The 18,504-nt window shown below is 47.1% G+C and overlaps 2 protein-coding genes across 3 annotated transcripts in view; both read left to right on the top strand.

Moving 5' to 3' along the window:
• Window positions 1-16,021, top strand: part of ARIH1 (ariadne RBR E3 ubiquitin protein ligase 1) — a 50,876-nt gene extending 34,855 nt beyond the window's left edge. The window contains exons 6-14 of one of the 2 annotated variants that reach the window (XM_085071070.1): window positions 859-925; window positions 1,624-1,730; window positions 2,262-2,304; window positions 3,398-3,469; window positions 9,988-10,118; window positions 10,217-10,274; window positions 11,016-11,276; window positions 11,727-11,839; window positions 14,439-16,021. In XM_085071070.1, the coding sequence (XP_084927196.1) occupies window positions 859-925; window positions 1,624-1,730; window positions 2,262-2,304; window positions 3,398-3,469; window positions 9,988-10,118; window positions 10,217-10,274; window positions 11,016-11,276; window positions 11,727-11,839; window positions 14,439-14,523 (937 nt within the window). In that variant the 3' untranslated portion in view covers window positions 14,524-16,021. The remainder of the gene's footprint in view (window positions 1-858; window positions 926-1,623; window positions 1,731-2,261; window positions 2,305-3,397; window positions 3,470-9,987; window positions 10,119-10,216; window positions 10,275-11,015; window positions 11,277-11,726; window positions 11,840-14,438) is intronic. The other variant, XM_085071071.1, reaches the window with a different exon arrangement.
• Window positions 16,022-16,951: 930 nt separating this feature from the next.
• The window catches only part of BBS4 (Bardet-Biedl syndrome 4), a 34,933-nt gene continuing 33,380 nt past the window's right edge, over window positions 16,952-18,504 (top strand). Inside the window, exon 1 of the mRNA XM_085071069.1 lies at window positions 16,952-17,046. Within this exon, the coding sequence (XP_084927195.1) occupies window positions 17,023-17,046 (24 nt within the window). The 5' untranslated portion in view covers window positions 16,952-17,022. The remainder of the gene's footprint in view (window positions 17,047-18,504) is intronic.

The following is an 18,504-nucleotide window of genomic DNA, read 5'->3' as shown; positions in this document are numbered from 1 at the left end:
TCCATGGTGTGGCCTGTATAAAGCTGTATTCCACAGTAGATTTAAGCCAGGAATGCCACAAAGGGTGTGCTAGTCCAGCCTTATATTTAGATATATTGGGAAGATGATGCAGTCATAGCTAAAAGACATTTATAGAAGTGCTCAGCAATCCATAATTAAGTTATTTTGGATGTATTTAGACTGGGCAGTCTGCAAATGCCAGCTAGGATGGTGTGCCCAGGAGAAAAGTGGTCACCATGCTTGTCAAGGGTTCCCATCATTCAGTTTTCCTCTGCTCTCCCAATTCCAAGCAGACTGGAATTAATTCAAAGTCCATGTTGTGTACACTGCTAGTGATGTTAAATTCAAATCAACTTTGTTTTTATGGTAAATAGATTAAAACACTATTAATTTTTAAAGTGAAGCTGTAGCATTCCACTTAAACCCAGCTAACATGAGGCTTCCCAAAGTTACTAACCACACAAAGGTTGTTCTGGGGCTTTTTAAAGGGATTTGCCACAAAATGTGCATGTTTTATGTAAATGAACTGATTAAATTATTTGCTTTGTTTCTTGAGCTCTTCTGGAAAGTGTTTTTAAATAAAAATCCTCACACCAAGAGGTTCAGTTCTTCTGAAGTGCGGGAGCTTTCTGTTTTTGAAGCTAATATATTTATATATATATTTATGTATTGAATACATTGCATGTAGTTTTCATAATAGAAAAAGATCTATCAAATAAATAGAGAACAAATTAGTAGAAAAAGTACGTGCAAGTGTAGAAGGATGAATCAAACCTGTTTGTCTGTCTCAACTTACTGGCTGTGTATGGGAAAAATGAGATTTATAGTATGATTTTTCTGTTTCTTCCCTTCCCACAGGCGTCTGATCACAGATTCCAAGGTTAAATTAAAGTACCAGCATTTAATAACCAATAGTTTTGTAGAGGTGAGTTTTTATTTGAAATTTTTAATGGCTTGTAGGTTGTTTTTGTCTTACACATGTACCCAGCCAGAGACTGGAGGCTTGTTTAGAACTGCAGAGCAGGTGTTTTTGCATAGTCTCGGATCAAGTGTGAATGCAGGGGTTGTTTTATAGTCCTTTGCATTACAGGGATAGTAGTGGGAAAATATTAAAAAAACTTTAGGACAAAGGACCTAAAGAGAATGTAAGAGCTTTTGCTTAATATCTAGGTTCTGAGAAGCAGAATTACATAGTTATAATAGTTATATAATAGTTATATAATATTTATAACTCTTGAATGTTACCTGAGATACTTCAGATTGAAAACCAGGAAATGCTGTAAACAAGAACATGCCTTAAACATTTTGCCAGTTGAAGCAGAACTGCAGAAGTGCTTTTAGCAAAATACTGATAGTTTTGCAGCCTCAAAATAAACTCGGAGAAAGGTGCTTTGGAAGATGTTTGCACTGTCCCAGTTTCCCCATTGTGCAGCTTCAGCTGTGCTGTAGAACCCAGGGAGGAAATTGTTGTGGAATCAAGCTTTCAGTCCTTTCTCAAAGTGATGTGTGCAGTGGATTTGGGTTTAATTTCTTAGCTATTTGCAGCCACGACAAAGGAATGCAGGGCAGGAGGTGTCCTGGAGCACCTTCCTCTGTGATGCGGGTTTGTGCTTTGTTTCACAGTGTAATCGACTGTTAAAGTGGTGTCCTGCCCCTGACTGTCACCACGTTGTTAAAGTCCAATACCCGGATGCTAAACCTGTGCGCTGCAAATGTGGGCGTCAGTTCTGGTAAGAACAATCACGGAAACGGTGCTGATACTGTTTTGTACTCACTGCCCTGCAAGTGTTAATGTGTGTTCATGGAATTACAGACTGCTTTGGTTGGGGAGGGATCTTAAAGGTAATCAAGTTCCATGCCCTGCCATGGGCAGGGACAACTTCCACTATCCTGGGGCGCTCCAAGCCCTGTCCAGCCTGGCCTCAGACGCTTTGAGGGGTGGGGTGACTTCTCTAGAAACCAGTTTCAGTGTCTCTCAGCTTTCACAGTAAAGAATTTCTCCCTAATATCCCATCTAACTCTGCCCTCCTGCAGTGGAAAGCCATTCCCCCTTGTCCTGGCACTGTTTTGAAGTGGCGCATGAGCGATTTCAGGATTGAAGGGGGGGTGTGTTCAGTTTTATAAAATTTCCTTTTTAATTTCAAATTTCAAATTTCAAAGACAGGACTGTCTTTGAACAACCCAGAAGAAAACTTCCCCTGTTGAATTATAAGTACAATCATCTACCCTCTTGGCTTATTTTTGCTTTCTTTCCCTTACAGCTTTAACTGTGGTGAAAACTGGCATGATCCTGTTAAATGCAAGGTGAGCATGTCAAAATTCTTTTAAAATCTGTGACTTGAAAAAGGTTAAAGGCAATTTATGTGCAAGACTTAGAAATGAAGCTCATGTTTTTGTGGCTGTCTATAGAATTTGTAGAATATCTTGAGGTGGAAGGGACCCCAGGAATCATCGAGTCCAATTCTTGTTCCCATCAGGGAGCAGAGAAGCTCACCTGTTTAAATCATACGGTGGGTTCCAGCAGGGAAATCCTATTGGGTGCCTTTAACTGGGTGCCTCACAATTGGATGTTGTGAGGGAACAGGGCCTCAGCCAGGTGGGAATTGTCTGGAGGAGGAGGCTATTACACCTGGGACCCTCTGCAGAGGAGTGAAGGTGCTTTCCGGACAAGGAGCATTCCTGTACAAGGCATTCTGTAGGTGTTCGGTGCTTTGTCAGACGTGTGATGTTTTGTGCTGAGGGAACTAATTTGGTTTTGTTGGTTTGGGTTGGAAGGCACCTCAGAGATTATGCAGTGCCACCCTCTGCCATGGGCAGGAACACCTTCCACTGTCCCAGGGTGCGCCAAGCCACATCCAGCCTGGCCTTGGACACTGCCAGGGATCCAGGGGCAGCCACAGCTTCTCTGGGCACCCTGTGCCAGGGCCTCAGCACCCTCACAGGGAAGAATTTCTTCCAAATGTCCCATCTACCCCTGCCCTGTGGCCATTGGGAAGCCATTCCCCCTTGTCCTGGCACTCCAGGCCCTTGTAAACAGTCCCTCTCTGTCTTTTTTGTGGGCTCCTTTCAGGTAATGGAAGGCCACAATTAGGTCACCTAAAGCTAAAATATCCTTATTATTTAAGAGTCTACCATGAAGTTTGTGCTGATTGAACTTAAGAGCGGCAAACTCATTGCAGGAGTGTTTGTGCCAGGTGCTTGTGCTTGCTGGATCAGGATGGAGCTGCAGGAACTGTCTGCCACTAAATTAGTGGCTGTTTGCACAGTTTTCCAGCACCAACACCCCCTATTCCCATGTGGTTGGTTGTACCTTTCCTTAATGTGAGCAGGTGTCTTCAGAACATTTGCAGTTCTTCCAGTTAGATTAAATGCTCTTCTTCCATCATTTTTCTGACAGTGGTTAAAGAAATGGATTAAGAAGTGTGATGATGACAGTGAAACCTCCAATTGGATTGCAGCCAACACAAAGGTGAGAGGTTTTCTCATATTTTATATAGAGATTTTATATAGATTTGTCAGGTGAAAAGGACATCAGTCTAGTTCTTTGCACTCGACTATTTTTTGAAATTATATTTTCTGTTCCATGTTAAGAGCAAGCCTTAAAAACCACAATACACTGAAGTGCTCTTGTTTGAAGAGCAAACAGGCATTAATGCCTGGAATCAGGTGAGTTTCTTCAGGTTCAGTGAAGGAAGGTGTTTGGAAGAAACAGTTAATTGGAGATCCAAAGGAAGCTCAAGATTTAAGTCTTTAGGCCCCTGTCTGGCACCAGTGTCTTCCCTAAGCAAATGCATGCCCCTTTCCATGTGTGGAACATGTTACCACCACCCATGGCTCAGTTTGGCTGGGATCATTTACATCTGCCTTCAGATCCCTGGGATTGGCCTCTGGAGGAGCCTTCATTTCCGCTGGGCAGCTTTCCAGGTGGAGACTGGCAGAACAGCTGTTTGGGATTTCATTATGTAAAGGTTTTCCTTCTACTTAGCCCAACGTTGCCTGAAACTTTTAACATTTGATCATTTTGGGGCAAAACCAAGATTGTCATGGTGGCAAGGAAACAAAAGCAGCAGATCCCATGAGGGGTGAGGAGCAGGTCTGAGGCTCCCAGCTGAAGGAGGAAGGTGGGGAGGGAGTGGGGAAATGGCTGCTTTGTTTTCTTAGCTCTGTTGTGTAACTGGTTAATGGCATTGTTTGCAGCAGCCTCGCTGCTTTCCGGGGCTGGCTGCCTGGTTTTCATCGAGCTGGAATGTTGTGTTATGGCGGCAGAGAAACACTCACTGTGCAGCTCTGATCAGGCTGGAGTGGGGCTCTGGGGGCCCTGCTCAGAGCTCACGGTGTCACCAAAGGGAATTTGGCTTTGTCTCAGTGTGTTCCAACGTGGCTCAGGGACTGAACCAGATCTGTTTGGAGTTTGCTGCGTCTTCAGGTACTGCTCTTATTAAACCTGAGGAAGAGCAGCCAATAGCTTGGAAAAGGCAGAGTGTAAGCACTGCTAGCCTTGGGTCTCATATTTGGGACATTGGAACAGCCACGGCCCTGTTTGGCCTGTCAAAGCCCTCAGGAGGTGCTGCTGCCCCTCAGGAAGCTGATCTTGGCCATGGCATTAGTGTTCCCCATCTTGTACCTGCCCCTGCCTTGGGAACAAGAAGATTTTTGGCGGTGGGGAACACCCGTGCAGAGGGTGGAATCTGGTACCAGCCCTACTTCTCTGTTGGTCCCTGTAGTCAGCAGAGCTGTCCTTGGACATCAGTGTCTAAACTGTTTCCTCTAATACTGTCCCAGACACTCCCAAATGGGGAATACTTAGGAGCGCAGGCTGCAACAGGGAGCAAAATTGCCATCAGGGCTCCAGACATTTGAGCAAGCCAGCTGCCCTGGAGTCTTGTGGCATCCATAGCCACTGAATTAGCTGAAGGACAATGTGGCATTCTTCTCTCCAAGCTGGATTCAATTGAGGGGAAAGTTGGCAGGAAGAGTAACCCACCCTCATGCTCATCTCTGCCTTGGGAAAGGTGGGAATTTCCAGCTTTGGCTGCTGAGGTGTGTGCCCTGGGAGCTTTGCAGCCTCCAGAGAGCCAGCTCAGCCCAGGATTGTGGGGCTGCAGCCACCTCCCTCCTGCCTCAGTTCCCTGCTGGTCCCTGGCCAGAGGCATGGAGAATCCCAAGTGCTGTCTGGGTGTGGGGCTGTAGCGATAGACTAGCATTGGAATTGTGCAGTTGAAGCGTGGATCCATCCCTCCTTTCTCTCTGTATTATTCCTAGCAGGAAAGCAAGGCGGCATGTTTGGTGAGGCATGTCTTGTGCCTGCACTGTTGGCTTCACAGCCTAAATTCTGTGTTGAATTTTTTCATTTTGAAGAACCTAGAAAGGAATTGGGTACCATCAGATGCAAAAATCCCTTTTTTCAGTGGGAACAGCTCTCCAAGGAATTCAGTTGCGACTACTGGCTCCGTTGCTGTTTCTGGCTTTTGGAAAGCACTTTCTGGAGCCATCCAGGTGTGAGTCCTGTCCCATGTGGGCTCCTCTCAGGGAAGGAGACTTCCTGTCATACCAAGATGAAGGTGTAAGAGAAAAATATCAATCCTCTGGAATGTGGGCTTGAAATCTGGATAATCCTTTGCAACAGGAGAATGTGAGATACCTTTGTTCCAGCTTGTCCTGGGAGACGGAGTTGGAAAGCAAAATTAGGCAATTGTGGGAGAGAATAGAAAAGTGAAACCCAGCTGAATTGGATTCTGTTCCCAAACTGGAATGATGTGATGCATTTTTTGATGAATTATGTAGAGTGGTCTGAATGAAAAACAAGGAGATTGGAGTAGTGAGTTCTGTGGTTCCCGATATGATTTTTTTATTCTTTTGCATTCATTTACTTGCACTTAGGAGACCTAAATTCCTTCTACAACAGATACAGACCTTGCAGCAGAGTGTGCTGGAGTAGATGGTTTTTTTCTTAAAATAAGCTACTTTCACATGAGTTCAGCTTAACTAGATTAATTTAAAGTTGAGATAAGGTAATACAAGTTCTTTACCAGGCCTGTAATTCTCAGTCTTCTTGAGGAATGGGGTTGAATCGTCCAAGGATTTGCACATTTCTTCCTTTTTCAGTTTATTGGATGAACTTGGTTCTTTGGTAGTTCCTTTCTTGAGTTAAACTAGGCAGGTTTCAGGTATTTAGGAATAAAGAAACCACAGAGATCTGTTACTTTTGTAAAGTGGACATTCAAAGGAGTGAAAAACAGGGAAAACTCGGATTTGTGCATTTATTTTGGGTTCTTAAGGTGTGTATCAAGACTATCTGAAAGTATATTAAAAGGAGGAGGGGAAGCCTGTTTGGAACCTGAGTGTCAGTGATGTTAATCTCTGCCTCTCGGAATACCAAAGGGAGAAGAACACAGCCGGTAACGGTGCCGGCCCTCACCCAAGGCTCTGTTTTTTATTGTGGAACTTAAATTGGTGTTAATGAAAGTTGTGAATCTGATCCTAAAAACGCCCCAGCCTTGCTGCTTCTGGCTCCTGGCACATCCATCCCCATCCTTGCCTTCTGGGCCAGACGGGGCTTGAAGGGCTGATGGACAAACCAGCCACGTTTTCTTCTCCAAAAAAACCATTGGCTGTTTTTCTCCTCTGCACAAGATAAAATGGCATGAACCCACATCTCTCCCTGTTCAGGTCACTTTTTAATGGCTGAACACGTGTTCCCTTTGTACTTTCTGGAGATCATACATTTGCTCTAATGTGTGGAAATTCTGGCAGGACATGGGATCCTCCCGGGCACCAGCACCAAACTGTGCTCCTTCATTTCCCACATGCCAGAGGCCTTATCAGTGTTTTTCTAAACGTCTCCAAGTGCCATGTCCTCCTCTCAGATGAACTAATGTTTAAAAAGGCTTTGCTCTGTGATTCCAGGTGTTGTCACTGTGTACTGTTTTGTGCTAACCATGATTAAGTTCAGCATTTTTGGGGGTTGTTGAAATGCATTACAAAATTCCTGTGGTTTTTGAGGATTCTTTTTATAGGATGGGTTAGGGGTGAAGGTATTGCTGTGAATGTGGCTGTAGAAGGATGATGTCCAGCAGTTCCTCTGGGAGTTCTGAAGAGGACTAATCTCTTTCACCTGCCCTGAAATAAGAAACATGTTTCTATTTAGCTTCCTGTTTGTAAAAGAGCAGCTGAGGTTTATGGTGCTTTATGTATGCATGGACTTCTACAACAAAATCAGGATTGTTCTCCGTAGCCAGGTTTGCCCAGGCTTTTGTTTCCAAGCCCAGCACGGAATTGTTTGGAGTGGAACAATGTTAATGAGGTCACTTCTGTGTTGTGCTGAGGCTGATAACGTGCACAATAATCTGCAGGTTTAGTCACTTGATTTGCTGCCTATTGGGTTGTTGCGTAGCTGTAATTCTCAGGGAGATCTTCCTTCCCTATCCTCCTTAATCTATAAATCTTTCCCACTGGTTGTGTTGGTGACTTGAGTAGTTACTACTTTTTTTTCTGCTGGTGTCCAGCATTTCTTTAGTATGTGCTTTTCCATGAAAAGCTTTAATTTTTAATAATATTCAACTTCTACACTTCTATACAGCTTCAGGGATCTGCACAGATACTGTGTCACCTCTTCCTTGTGCTTTGCTAGACAGGAGTATAAATGCTTGGAAAGGATGGCATTCCCTGTGAGAAAAAAGCTGGAATCAGATAATGGAATTCCAGAATGTTTTGGTTTGGAAGGACCTTAAAGATAATCGAGTTCCAGCCCCTGCCATGGGCAGGGATACTTCCCACTATCCCAGGTTGCTCTGAGCTCCATCCAGCCTGGCCTTGGACACTTCTAGGGATCCAGGGGCAGCCACAGCTGTTCTGGGCAACACTGTGCCAGGGCCTCCCCACCCTCACAAGGAAGACTTTCTTAATATCCCATCTATCCCTGCCCTGTGGCAGTGGGAATCCATTCCCCCTTGTGCAAAGTCCCTGTTCAGCTCTCTTGGAGCCCCTTCAGGCAATGGAAGGGTCTTTTTGTCCTAGCTTGCATCCCGGAACTCAAAGCCCTGAGCACTGTGGGCACACTGGAGAGCTCAGTCCCACCTCAAAGAAAGGAAGGCAGAATTTCCATGCTCCTGATTGAGTCTTGCTGTGGGTGAGATGGCTCCACATCCCTGTGATGTGGATGTGCCCACGGCACCTTTACAGCTTGGCAGATCACCTGGGAGCTGTTCTCCCTCTCTTGCAGCTGTAGGATTTTGCTCAGCAGGATCAGCTGCGTCTCCCACGGGTGATGTCAGCACCTGGTGGGATGAGATGTGTCTGGAAGAACTGCACAGCACCACAACCTCTTCCGGAAAACCATCCAGGCTGTGTGCCCTGAGGTCATCGTGGTGTGACAGGGACAGGGCCACTGTCTGTACGTACAGCTACTCTGGCCGATGAGCAGACTGAGCCTGCAGGGATCTGCACAGTTGGGAAGGCCACTGCTGGCATAAACCTAAATTGGAGTCTTGACTTGTTGGTGCAGGATTGGAAGAGGGAGGAGGGCTGCCTGGAAAAGGGAAATAGATACTGCACTGAGTGCTCTGCTCGAAGGACAGACCATTTTTGACTCTGATGTTTGCAGAACTGCACCGACTAACTGGGAACAAGCTTCCCTGGTTTAGTATGCATCTGTGGACACTGCTAGGGGACATCTTGGTGTTGTGTCCAGAGGGGACCAGCACAGGAGCTACTGTGCTGCACTTACTCTGTAGTACAGTTACTGAGTTTGAAGGACGAACACAGGTGACTGGGAAGAAGGCAGGTCTTTTTGTGCTTGGTTGCTGCTTGATCCCATTGGCTTGACGTGCAAAGTCTTATGTCCTTGACAGCCCAAATAGGCAAACTTGTATAAAATGTAGTAATAGTAGGGACACTCAGAGTGAGTGTACAGGAACCTGTTGGATTGTGTCCTGTATAGAAGTAGCAGTTATGGAGTGATTTTGCGTGTTGGTTTCTTCCTTTACTGAGAGTTTATCTGAATGCCATGGTAGGAGCTGGTTCCTCTGGTTAACAAAGACATGCTCAAAACTGGGGAGGGGACTTCACTCTTCTGACCCAAAAGCTGCAGCTGATTTTACAGGTGTGTGTGTCACTGGTTTGGATATGTTTGTTATTGTCTTATATATAAAAACTGGCTTCTGCAGACACGCCATGAAGGCTGGTGTGGTTGTGGGATGAGCTGGATGAAGAGCTGATTCAGCCTAAAATGATTTTGGTTTTATTTATGGAGTATTTTTCTCCCTACTTGCTGCTTTGTTGATTTCTAAGCTCATGGATACCAGGACACTGGTGTTATATTCCCCTGATATTTCCCTGTGCAGAGCTGCTCTTTGAGATCCTCACATTTGTCAAAGGCCTCACTCCTGAAAGGGAAACCCCATGTGAGCTTTTATGGAAAAGTCTTCAGTGAGGTGTCACATGAAGGGAAAAAAGGGACCTGATGGGAAACGTGGAAACACCTCAGGAGGAGAACTGTCTTTTTAGCTGACAGCAGCTTCTTTGAAGCACACTAGAGTCTTGCTGCATGTTTTCAGCTTCTCTCTGGATGGCATTTTACAGCTGCAGGTGTCTTGGATTGGTAACAGCGTGATTCCAGCTCAGTCTCAAGTCCCAGAGTGGACCAGACACTTGGTGGTGAGGAAAGCCAGATGCTTCTCAGGCTCTTACAGACCATCCCTCTGCTGGGATTTTGGGAAAGGTCATGAAGTGACTCACCCAGTGTCCCTCAGTGAGAGCAGCGTAGATAAAATGTGTTATTCCTTGAGTTTTTTGCTATCTAACTGCTCCGGGTTTGGAAGTATTTTAAGGCCTGACTCTGAAGAGGATCTCGATGTCCAAAGGGAAGAATTAAATCATGTATTTCACTTGACGTGCTCTGTCTGACTGCCGTGGGAACCCTTCCAAGTTCCCCAGGCTGTTGGGGTTCCGTGCTTGCCCTGCTAACGGTGCTCTCCGTCCTGTGGACAGGAATGCCCGAAATGCCACGTCACCATCGAGAAGGACGGGGGCTGCAACCACATGGTCTGTCGGAACCAGAACTGCAAGGCGGAGTTCTGCTGGGTGTGTCTGGGCCCCTGGGAGCCCCACGGATCTGCCTGGTGAGTTCGGGAGCGTGCCTTGCTGGAAGGCGAGGAGGTCGTGGTGCAAACAGCATGGATTTGGACTGAAATCTGTGGAATCGGTGTCCCCGTTACAGGTACAACTGTAATCGCTACAATGAGGATGATGCAAAGGCAGCAAGGGATGCACAGGAGGTGAGTCCATAACCTTTGGTGATGAGGGAGATCACCGGCCCTGTGGTGTGCTTTCTGTAAACCTACACATCTGCTCTGAAGGAATTCATGGATTTGGGCACAAATCCAAGGGACAGTTAAGTCTTTTAAGATAGGGATGGCTTTGCGTGGTACGTGCTACCTTTTGTACATCCACAGCACACAAGTTGAACCATGCCTGTGGTGTTACTTTTTTACAGCTGGTCTGTCAGTGTGAAGAAAATAAGATTAATGACTGTGTATTGAGTCATCTTGGTTCTCCTGCACTATTTAGCACACGGTGCCTTTCCCCTGCTCTGTAATCAACCTGAGATTGCCCTCTTGGCATGAGCACAGTAATTGTTTAATTAGAATTACTTATTAGAAAAAAAAAACCAAAACAAATCATCATCTTCTCACTTTTGTCATGACACTGAAAGCATTTGAGTGCTGTACCTTGAGTTGAGAGGCTGAAATACAAAAGTGATGAGGCTTGAGCAGTATGATTGTAATTAAGGCTGGGAGCGAAAATGTCAGAGCTGTGCTGGGAAGTGCCCAGGGCGCTGCCCAGGGTTAGCAGGGCTCTGTGGAGCCGTTTGCCCAACGTGACAGGAGAGGAAGCTCCTTTGGAAAGGAAGCTCGTTCTCTGAGTCAGGAAGAGCCCTGTGAAAGGTTTACTTCTCTTGCAGCCATTACTTTGTTTTAACTATTTGTTTTCTTTCTCCCTAATGGGAATTAACACAGCGATCCCGAGCAGCCCTGCAGAGGTACCTGTTCTACTGCAACCGCTACATGAACCACATGCAGAGCCTGCGCTTCGAGCACAAGCTCTACGCTCAGGTGAAGCAGAAGATGGAGGAGATGCAGCAGCACAACATGTCATGGATCGAGGTGCAGTTCCTGAAGAAAGCAGTCGACGTCCTCTGCCAGTGTCGTGCCACACTCATGTACACTTACGTCTTTGCCTTCTACCTCAAAAAGAATAATCAGTCCATTATCTTTGAGGTAGGAGAAAATGGGCTTGTCAGGAATACAGATTGCAACGCTGAGGAAATAAGATTTAACACTTGGAGGCTTCTTTGCCCCCACTTTTGCCCAAGTTAGACTGGTTTAATACTCTGTTGTGCAAAATTTAGAGGCTCTCTGGGCATTGTGTAGGATTGTCTGCCACAGGAGTCACAAAATTGTGGCTGCCCCATCCCTGGAAGTGTCCAAGGCCATGTTGGATGGGGCTTGGAGACACCTGGGATAGTGAAGGTGTCTCTGCCAATGGCAGGGGGTGCAACTGGATGAATTTTAATGTTCCTTGCCTCCCAAAACCATTCTGGGATTCTGTGATATCTAATCCCCCTTTGTATTTTTGTACTGATTCCAATTGTGCTTAAATAAAAATCTCCTCCTTTCCTTTACCCTGCCCCCCCTTCCAAAATACTTCTTTTTCTTTTGTCTTTACAGAATAACCAAGCAGACTTAGAGAATGCTACAGAGGTGCTTTCTGGGTACCTGGAGCGAGATATATCCCAAGATTCGCTGCAAGACATAAAGCAGAAAGTACAGGATAAGTACAGGTTGGTGTTGGAATACTCCTCTCTCTCAAAGCTGTGTGAATGTTGCCATGCCTTGTAGTAGGGTAGTGATCTACAGTACAGACCTGTAGCGAAATACAGTTTCTCCAGAGCCACATCCCTGGGAAGCTGTTTGCTCTTGGCTTTGTGCCATCCATTGTGATCAGCCAGTCCCTGGATATCCGAGAGCAGCAGCGCTGTCCTGTGCCAGCCCTGAATCCTCCCAGAGAAGCCCTCCTGCAGATGCTGGCAATGTGTTTTTGTGTCCCTGCTGGGACCAGCTCTCGGGGGAGGTGACAGCCTGCGGGGAGAAGCTCCCAGCTCTGCCTTCCATCTGCTCGGCAGAGCAGGAGCTGGAAGGTCCAACCCCAGAATGGAAAAAATCTTGTGTCCAGAAGCAATGGCTCTCAGTACTTCTGTTTCTGCACAGAAGGAGCATGTGGGAATGGCCAGCACCAGGATGGGATCTGCATAGCGAGGGCCAAAGAACAAGGAGTGACTTAGTTGTTCCAAGCTGCCAGCTCTGGCCTAGGATGAGCTGCCAGCAGAGAGCATTCAGCTTTTTAATTGTCTGTTGGGTACGTTTGTGCAAAATGCGGGTGTAGGAAAGCTGTCCTTAAGGAAGAGGGAGAGAGCAGCCTGCCCATCTGGGAAGGGGAGCAGGGGACTGGGGTCCAGGTGACACCGATGCCAGTGCTTTGTTCAGTCCCAGGGGAATGATTTCTGCACAGTGGAAAAGTACAAAGCTGAAAATGCAGATGACTCACAGGATTAGGGCTTGCATTTCTGAGGCATTTTGCCAAAATCCCTGAATTTGTTATGCCTGGTTTAGGGGGAAGAAAAAATCCAAAGTAGGGTGAGCCATAGGACTCAATGGACTGTGGGGAGTGGCAGGAGCTGTTAAGCTTTGGTGTGCCTGTGGCTCATCCTGCCTGAGTTCGGCAGCACAGCTAGGGCTGGACAAGACTTTCCTGACCTTCTTTTTGAAGATGTTTTGTAATTTACCCTTTAAGGCCACCAATTATTTGGTATTTCAGATCAAGCTGCTTGTTTACTTCAGCCCTCTGAACCTGGATGCTCTTGTAGAGATGAAATTAAAACCTAATATAGCCTGAATTGCTTGGAAACAGTATCTCAAACCTGCCTTCCCATTTCTGGGAAGAAAGAATGCATCTGTCAAGCCTGTGCAGGTCCCTAATTAACCAGTTCAGTCATGTCTTAATCATGTCCTGCACAGTGCCCTTTGATGCAAGACTGGGAGCAGGATGTCATCGAGGTGGGTTTAAAAAGCACCGAGGAAGCTGCAGGAGCTGCCCTCCGGGCTGGTTTGGTTTCAGCTGTTTGGATCTCTTTGCTTGCAAAGACATTTCTAGAAAACAGGATTAACCCCCCCTCACCAAACCAGCAGAAAAATAACTAAAGTTGGGAAAGCAGAGACTGCGTGTTTGCCATCACATGCTTCCGAAAATCAATGGGACTTTGTGTACAGGGGTTTCTGTTGCACCAGCTGACAGCAGTTAGGGGAGCCAGGGCTGCTCTGATGGATAAATCAGTCACTCTGATCAGGTCCTAAGCAGTAGGTGAGAAATTCCTTCCAGGTGTTAGTGTGTGTAGTGATCAGGGATAGCTTCCCACTGGGAGATTCCTCCTGAAGGATGTTTGACCACTGCCAAGCAAGCCAGGTTCCCAGCAGCCAGAGCCTCTCAGATGCTTATTTAGAATTTGCTCTTGGAACCTGAATTCTTCAAATGTTTTTGTGCTTTTTGTCTTCCAACGCATCCAAAATGACCATGGCATCTTTTGCTCTGTGTTATGATACCCCTTTCCCTCAGTGATCCTGGGAGGACTGGACTCTGGGATCAGTTTTATGTGCAGCTTTGTTTCAGTGAGCATAGCTGGGAGGACTCTGAGGGTGTAGTGTCCGTCTGAGAGCCACGTGTTGGGATGTGATGTGAAACCTGCTCTCCAGCCAGCCTAGTAACCCTTTGGACTGCTTCCATCTCCACTGGGAAATAAAACTCTGTCAGCACTCCTGAGGATTTCATCATGGAGTGGTTTGGATTGGAAGGGACCTTAAAGTAAATTTTGTTCCACTTCCCGCCATGGGCAGGGACACCTTCCACCAGACCAGGTGGCCTCATCCCACCTGGCCTTGAACACTTCCAGCTAGTTTCTCCCGGCTAACTCATGGATTTTTGTTGTCCTGATGGGGCTCAGAGCAGGCAGCAACCCACGTTTGAGGAGAGCTCATCCCATTCCACATGTCACCACCAACCTGTGCTCAGGCTTTTTCAAACCACAGATGCTGCTTCCTCCTTTTCCAGTTATTCCTGAAGCTTTCTCACCCATAGGGGCTCTGGGGATACTTTTGCCTGGAAAACTCCCAGTTTGCACAGTGGTTTTCCAGCTGGGCACTTGGAGCTGAGTGACTGGAGTAACTAAAGTCTTAATTAGCAATGTTAAGGGGCTGCAAATACAAACTCCCTTCTCAGGGGATCTCCTGTTTTGGAAGTGAGGTGTGCTGTAGGTTTGGACTACTCGGGGCCAAGGATGTGCCATGATTGCTGACATGCCTTTTCCATGCTGTCCCTGTCCCCTGCAGATACTGCGAGAGCCGGCGGAGGGTTTTGTTGCAGCACGTGCATGAAGGCTACGAGAAGGACCTGTGGGAGTACATCGAGGACTGAGCCCAGCCCCGCAGCAATGAACTCTGAACCCTTTCCCATCCTAGAGTGCTCATGCAATTCCAATAAAACCCACCCAGGGCGCTGCTCCGCCTCTTACACCGCTGGTCTGTAGTACCGGGATTCTGTTTTGTTAACAGAAAAATTAAGTAAATTATATTGTAATAAAAAAAAAGGTAGATAAACCATTGTACAACAGTATTCTAGGCGGCCAAGAGTGTGACAGACGCACTAAAAAACCCTCCAACTTTAACTTGTAACGTAGCTTCATCCTCCAAGCCGACTCCTTTTTCTTTTCTCTCTTTCTTTTCCTGTGTGTAGTACAGATGAAACTTAAACCAGTTTCTTGACACTGCTTTTCATGTCCAAACCAGCCATTTTGATGGACTTTGGTAAGGGGGGGTGGCTCTCCCGCCCCCCTCCTCCTCTCTGCCACCCAAGTACATGGATGAATGTGGATTGGCTTGTTGTAAAGAGGATTTTTGGGGAGGGGAGGAGGGGGGTACACAGCAAGGAAAATAAAAACAACCTTTGTATATGACTTTTAAAACGAAAAGAGGACAACACAGTATTTTTCAAAGTTGTATATAGCGCATATGCATGGACAAAGAGCAAGCGTGGCACGTGTTTGCATAATGTTTAATTACAAAAAAATATTTATTCTTTAAAAATCTTCAAGATTATGTCTATTTGCTGTGCATTTTCTTTCAGTTTGATTCTTTTGTTTGGTTTTGGTTTTTTTTCCCTGGGCTGGGGTGGGGGAAGCGTGTGCTGGTGTAGTGAATATATCTATATATATTTTATTTTTTTTTCTTTTTGGAAGGCTTTTTCCAGAGAAGTTGGGTTTCTCCTCTTCCTGCAGTTCCTTTCTGTCCAGGGCCTCCCCCAGGTCTGTGTGTGTATCCATTGCTGGCGAAGGACACGGCCCCTCGCAGCTCCTGGAGCTCTGGTTCAGGATGCTTTGCTTTTTTCTGGGTTTATTTTTGGCCCCGGATCTTTACCTGCCCAAATCCAGCTCTCTGTTCCCACCTGTGCACGCAGGACACGTGCTCTGATCCCAGAGGAGGCGTGTGTGTGTTTAGAGGTTTGTTTTGAATCCCGAGGCAGGACAAGGAGCGGTGTTTGGCACCACTTCTCCAAAGACTTCCGGCGAGATTTCGGCTGTGGATCTCCTCTCCCTCCCCTTTTCATCTGTCAAATGGACCCTTCCTTGCTGTTTTAATTTTCATTTCATTATAACGAGTCGTAACATTGAAAAGGAAAGCTATGGAATTGTCTTTGTGTTTGTTTTGGGCTCAATCACTGGGCATCCTGTCCTGGCAATTATTTAACACTCCATCTAGTGCAGTAGAAGCTGAAATCAGCGGAGTATTTTTCAATTGAAAGGGGAAAGAACTAATGAGTTTAGCTACTTGAGTCCATTTTTATGATTTCTGTAACAAGAGCTATGTTAAAGTAAACAATTGGTGGTGGTTTTATTAAATTTACTCCTGTATAGGAATTCCTTCTGTGGTATTTTTCGCCAGGCAAGTGTCCTCCAAGCCTCCTGCTGCTCTGCCAGCTTCCAGGGGACTGAAGTTGTGAAGGGATCAAATAAAAAAAGGCAGATCCCAAGCAGGGCTGTAACATGGGTGCTGTTTCCAGCTGGCAGCGGAGTCCTTTCGGCTCCCTCACCACTCCTACCGACCTTCCAGGGACGTGGTTTTGTCCCTCTGTGCGTACTTTCCCCCTTATTTGCCCTGGCAATCACACATGAGAGGGTGCAGCCACTTTCCCTGTGCTTTTCCTGCTGCTGCTGGAGGGGAGGGATGGCGCAGGGCTGCGGGGGAGTGGCCCTGCCCGTATCCGTGCCTGCCGTTCCCCTGGGGAAATCTCCGTCCATGCACTGAAACGCTGGAAAGCTGGAGCATGGTGAGCTGGGCAGCTGCAAGCACAGAGGCGTAGGGTTTTTACTCCGCGTTCCCTAAAATGAATCCGCTGAGGATGTGGGCGCTCCACCCCAAAGGCAGCAGGGTCTGTGGCGTCCTCCGTCCCCATGGCTGCTGGCAAACCTAGAGACAATGAGAATTAAAGCCTTGTTCTGTGCAAGAACCTGCTGCTGTTTCTCTCCTCGGGGTTTCAGGCACTCGCAGGTGCATTGCCTGGCTGGCTGGATACTAGACAGACACTGCAGCATTCTAAAGGCAAATAAACAAAATCCGCCATCCCAGCCGCCCTCCCTGCTGCTGCTGTGGGGGGCGGGGGGAGCGGGGCCGCGGCCGCTCAGCGCTTCCCGGGCCCTCCTTCTCACTGGCGGCCTCATTCCCCCCTACACCGCGGAGTTCCCAATAAAACCTTCCAAAAGCTGGACATTTTATTATTTCTGTGCTTATTCGGGTGTTTTCCACATTAAACGAGGCCAGTGGGGACGGGAGGGGCGATGTCCTCCCGCCGTGCCCCGCGCTACATGGCCGCGCCGGAAGTGGCGGGCGGTTGCCATGGCAACCCCGGCCCGCCGCGGTCATGGCGGAGCCGCAGGACGCCACGGTGAGGGCCGAGAGCTGCGGGGCCGAGAGGGACTGGCGGGGCGAGGGGCGGGAGGGGAGGTGAAGGGAGGTGAGGGGCGGCGGGGGCGGGAAGTTCTTTTGAAGAGCGAGTTTTTAATCTTGGCACACTTCCTATGGAAAACTTGAGGGAAATTTTCCCTTTGCTGAAGTAATTAACATTAATAATCCATTATTAGGCGCTGGAAGAGGGGAAGGATGATGGAGCTGGGGAAGGGGCTGCAGCACGAGGAGCGACAGAGGGAGTTGGCGTGTTCAGCCTGGAGAAAAGGAGGCTCAGAGAGACCTCAGAGCCCTTCCAGTGCCTAAAGGGGCTCCAGGAGAGCTGCAGAGGGACTGGGGACAAGGGATGGAGGGACAGGACACAGGGAATGGCTTCCCACTGCCAGAGGGCAGGGATAGACGGGATATTGGGGAGGAATTCCTGGCTGTGAGGATGGTGAGGCCCTGGCACAGGGTGCCCAGAGCAGCTGTGGTGCCCCTGGATCCCTGGCAGTGTCCAAGGCCAGGCTGGATGGGGCTTGGGGCAGCCTGGGATAGTGGCAGGTGTCCCTGCCCATGGCAGGGGTGGGATGAGATGAACTTTAAGGCCCCTTCTGACCCAAACCATTCCATAATTCCCTAAGTTGTTTGTGGTGGAGCAGGGCTGCTGTGAAACCCTGCAGGGATCAGTGCCAGGCCTGGGTTGTTGAGTGCAGTTAGAAATTATCTGGACAAAAGGATGGAAGAGAAAGTTACTCAGGTGAGGAGGAAACAGGAGAAACACCAGGAACGTCATAACAAAGCCAAGTGAGAGGACTTGGAATTGGAATGATGTGTGTGCGAATTAGAAAAATTGCAATATATAAAAAAATGAGAGCTTTGTGCTCGTTATTCCTGCTGAGGATGGAGTTCTTGGAGGTGGGTAATTCTGTGAAAATACTAACTCAGTTTTTCACAACGGGAATCAGAAAAGTCAATAAAATTTTAGAAACTGTTAAGAAGCAAAAAAGTAAACATTAAAAAAGAAAAAAGAAAAAAAAAAGCCTTTTGAGGGTTATTTTTCATGTCTCATCATCTCTGATCTGCCCCATCTCCAGTTAAAAACGATGCAACTAGAAAATATTCCCCAAACATTGCAAGGAACAAAGATTGACTGAATCTCTGATTTTAAAAATTACTTATTAAGGAGAGGGGAGGTGACATGGGTGTATAAAATCCTGTGTTGTGTCTTCCCAAAAAACAAAGTTAAAAAAAAGAAATACTTAGTGTAATGCCATTTCTCTTCTGTGACAGTTTGATGGCTGATGCAAAGTAAGAAAATAGTATAAAATGAATTAATTTTCCCATGGGCTTGGAGCTCTGGACAGTGTTTGCAAGGGAAGGTTCCCTGCCCTCCGTGTGATGAGACGTCCCTGCACTCACACCCTGCACACTCAGATGGTTCCCCGGGAACAGCTTT

The sequence above is a fragment of the Lichenostomus cassidix genome, chromosome 10, assembly GCF_008360975.1.
Source record: "Lichenostomus cassidix isolate B80296 chromosome 10, HeHo_3.0, whole genome shotgun sequence".
Classification (NCBI taxonomy): domain Eukaryota; kingdom Metazoa; phylum Chordata; class Aves; order Passeriformes; family Meliphagidae; genus Lichenostomus; species Lichenostomus cassidix.
The sequence above is the reverse complement of the archived record's forward strand: the minus strand, read 5'-3'. Positions and strand labels throughout refer to the sequence as shown.